The sequence below is a fragment of the Condylura cristata genome, unplaced genomic scaffold (genome assembly GCF_000260355.1).
Source record: "Condylura cristata isolate star-nosed mole 26May11 unplaced genomic scaffold, ConCri1.0 scaffold00032, whole genome shotgun sequence".
NCBI lineage: Eukaryota > Metazoa > Chordata > Mammalia > Eulipotyphla > Talpidae > Condylura > Condylura cristata.
The window spans coordinates 1-1,594 of NW_004567133.1; the positions used below are offsets into that span (position 1 = coordinate 1).

The 1,594-nt window shown below is 51.5% G+C and overlaps 1 protein-coding gene across 1 annotated transcript in view; it reads left to right on the forward strand.

Moving 5' to 3' along the window:
* The first annotated feature begins 273 nt into the window (after positions 1-273).
* The window catches only part of LOC105854260 (cell wall protein DAN4-like), a 28,897-nt gene continuing 27,576 nt past the window's right edge, over positions 274-1,594 (forward strand). Inside the window, exons 1-3 of the mRNA XM_012731624.1 lie at positions 274-977; positions 1,073-1,321; positions 1,374-1,537. Of these exons, the coding sequence (XP_012587078.1) occupies positions 326-977; positions 1,073-1,321; positions 1,374-1,537 (1,065 nt within the window). The 5' untranslated portion in view covers positions 274-325. The remainder of the gene's footprint in view (positions 978-1,072; positions 1,322-1,373; positions 1,538-1,594) is intronic.

Here is a 1,594-nt window from a genome sequence, read left to right on the forward strand (position 1 = left end):
CACCACAACAGAGACCATTCCCACAACCACATCCACCACAACACAGACAACCACTACAGAGACCTCTACCTTAACCGAATCTACCACAACACACACAACCACCACACCTGAGACCACTCCCACCACCTCAGCTACCACAGCACAGACAACCACCACCACACAGACCACTACCGCAACCACATTAATCACTACCACAGAGACAAACCCCACAACCACATTCACCACAACACAAACAAGCACCACCACGGAGACATCTCCCAACACCACGCCCACCGCAACACACACAACGGTCACAGAGACCTCTACCCTTACTGAATCTACCACAATGCAGACAACCTCCACACCAGAGACCATTCCCACAACCACATCCACCACAACACAGACAACCACTACAGAGACCTCTACCTTAACCGAATCTACCACAACACAGACAACCACCACACCTGAGGCCACTCCCACCACCTCACCAACCACAGCACCGACAACCACCACCACACAGACCACTACCGCAACCACATTAATCACTACCACAGAGACAAACCCCACAACCACATTGACCACAACACAAACAAGCACCACCACGGAGACAACTCCCATGACCACACCCACCGTAACACAGACAACGGCCACAGAGACCTCTACCCTCACCAAAACTACCACAGTGACTACCGCCACCACGCAGACCACTCCTACGTCCACTACAAAGACAACACCAGAGATAACATCCACCACAACACAGACAACCACCACAGAGACAACTCCCATAAACACGCCCACCACAACCCAGGCTACAACCACAGAGACTTCTACCCTGACTGACTCTACCACCACACAGACAACCACCACACCAGAGTCCACTCCCACAACCATGGCCACCACAACACAGACAACCATCACCACACATACCCCTCCCACAACCACATTAATCACTAGCACAAAGACATATCCCTCGACCACATTCACCACAACACAGACAAGCACCACCACAGAGACAACTCCCAAGACCACACCCACCACAACGCATAGAACCACAACAGAGACTTCTACCCTGACTGACTCTACCACAACACAGACAAGCACCACACAAGAGACCACTTCTACAACCACAACACAGATAACTACCAGCACACCGACCAGTCCTACAATCACATCAATCACTACCACAGAAACAACTCCGATGACCACACCCACTACAACACAGACAACTGCCACAGAAACCTCTACCCCAATCACATCTACCACAACACAAACAATCACCACCACAGAGACCACTCTCATGACCACGTCAACCACCACCACAGACACCACTCCTACAAAAACAGTCAGTACATCAGAGACAAGCACCACAGCAGTGACTACTCCCTCGACTACAGCCACCACAATACCAACAACCACCACCACGAAGACCACACCTATGACCACATACAGCACAACACAGACAACCAGTACCACAGAGACTACTAGCACCTCCACGTCAACCACTATCACAGAGACCACTCCAACAACAGAGACCACATCGAGGACAACCACTACCACAGTGACCACTCCCACGACTACATCAGCCACCACCACAGAGTCCACTCCCACAACCACA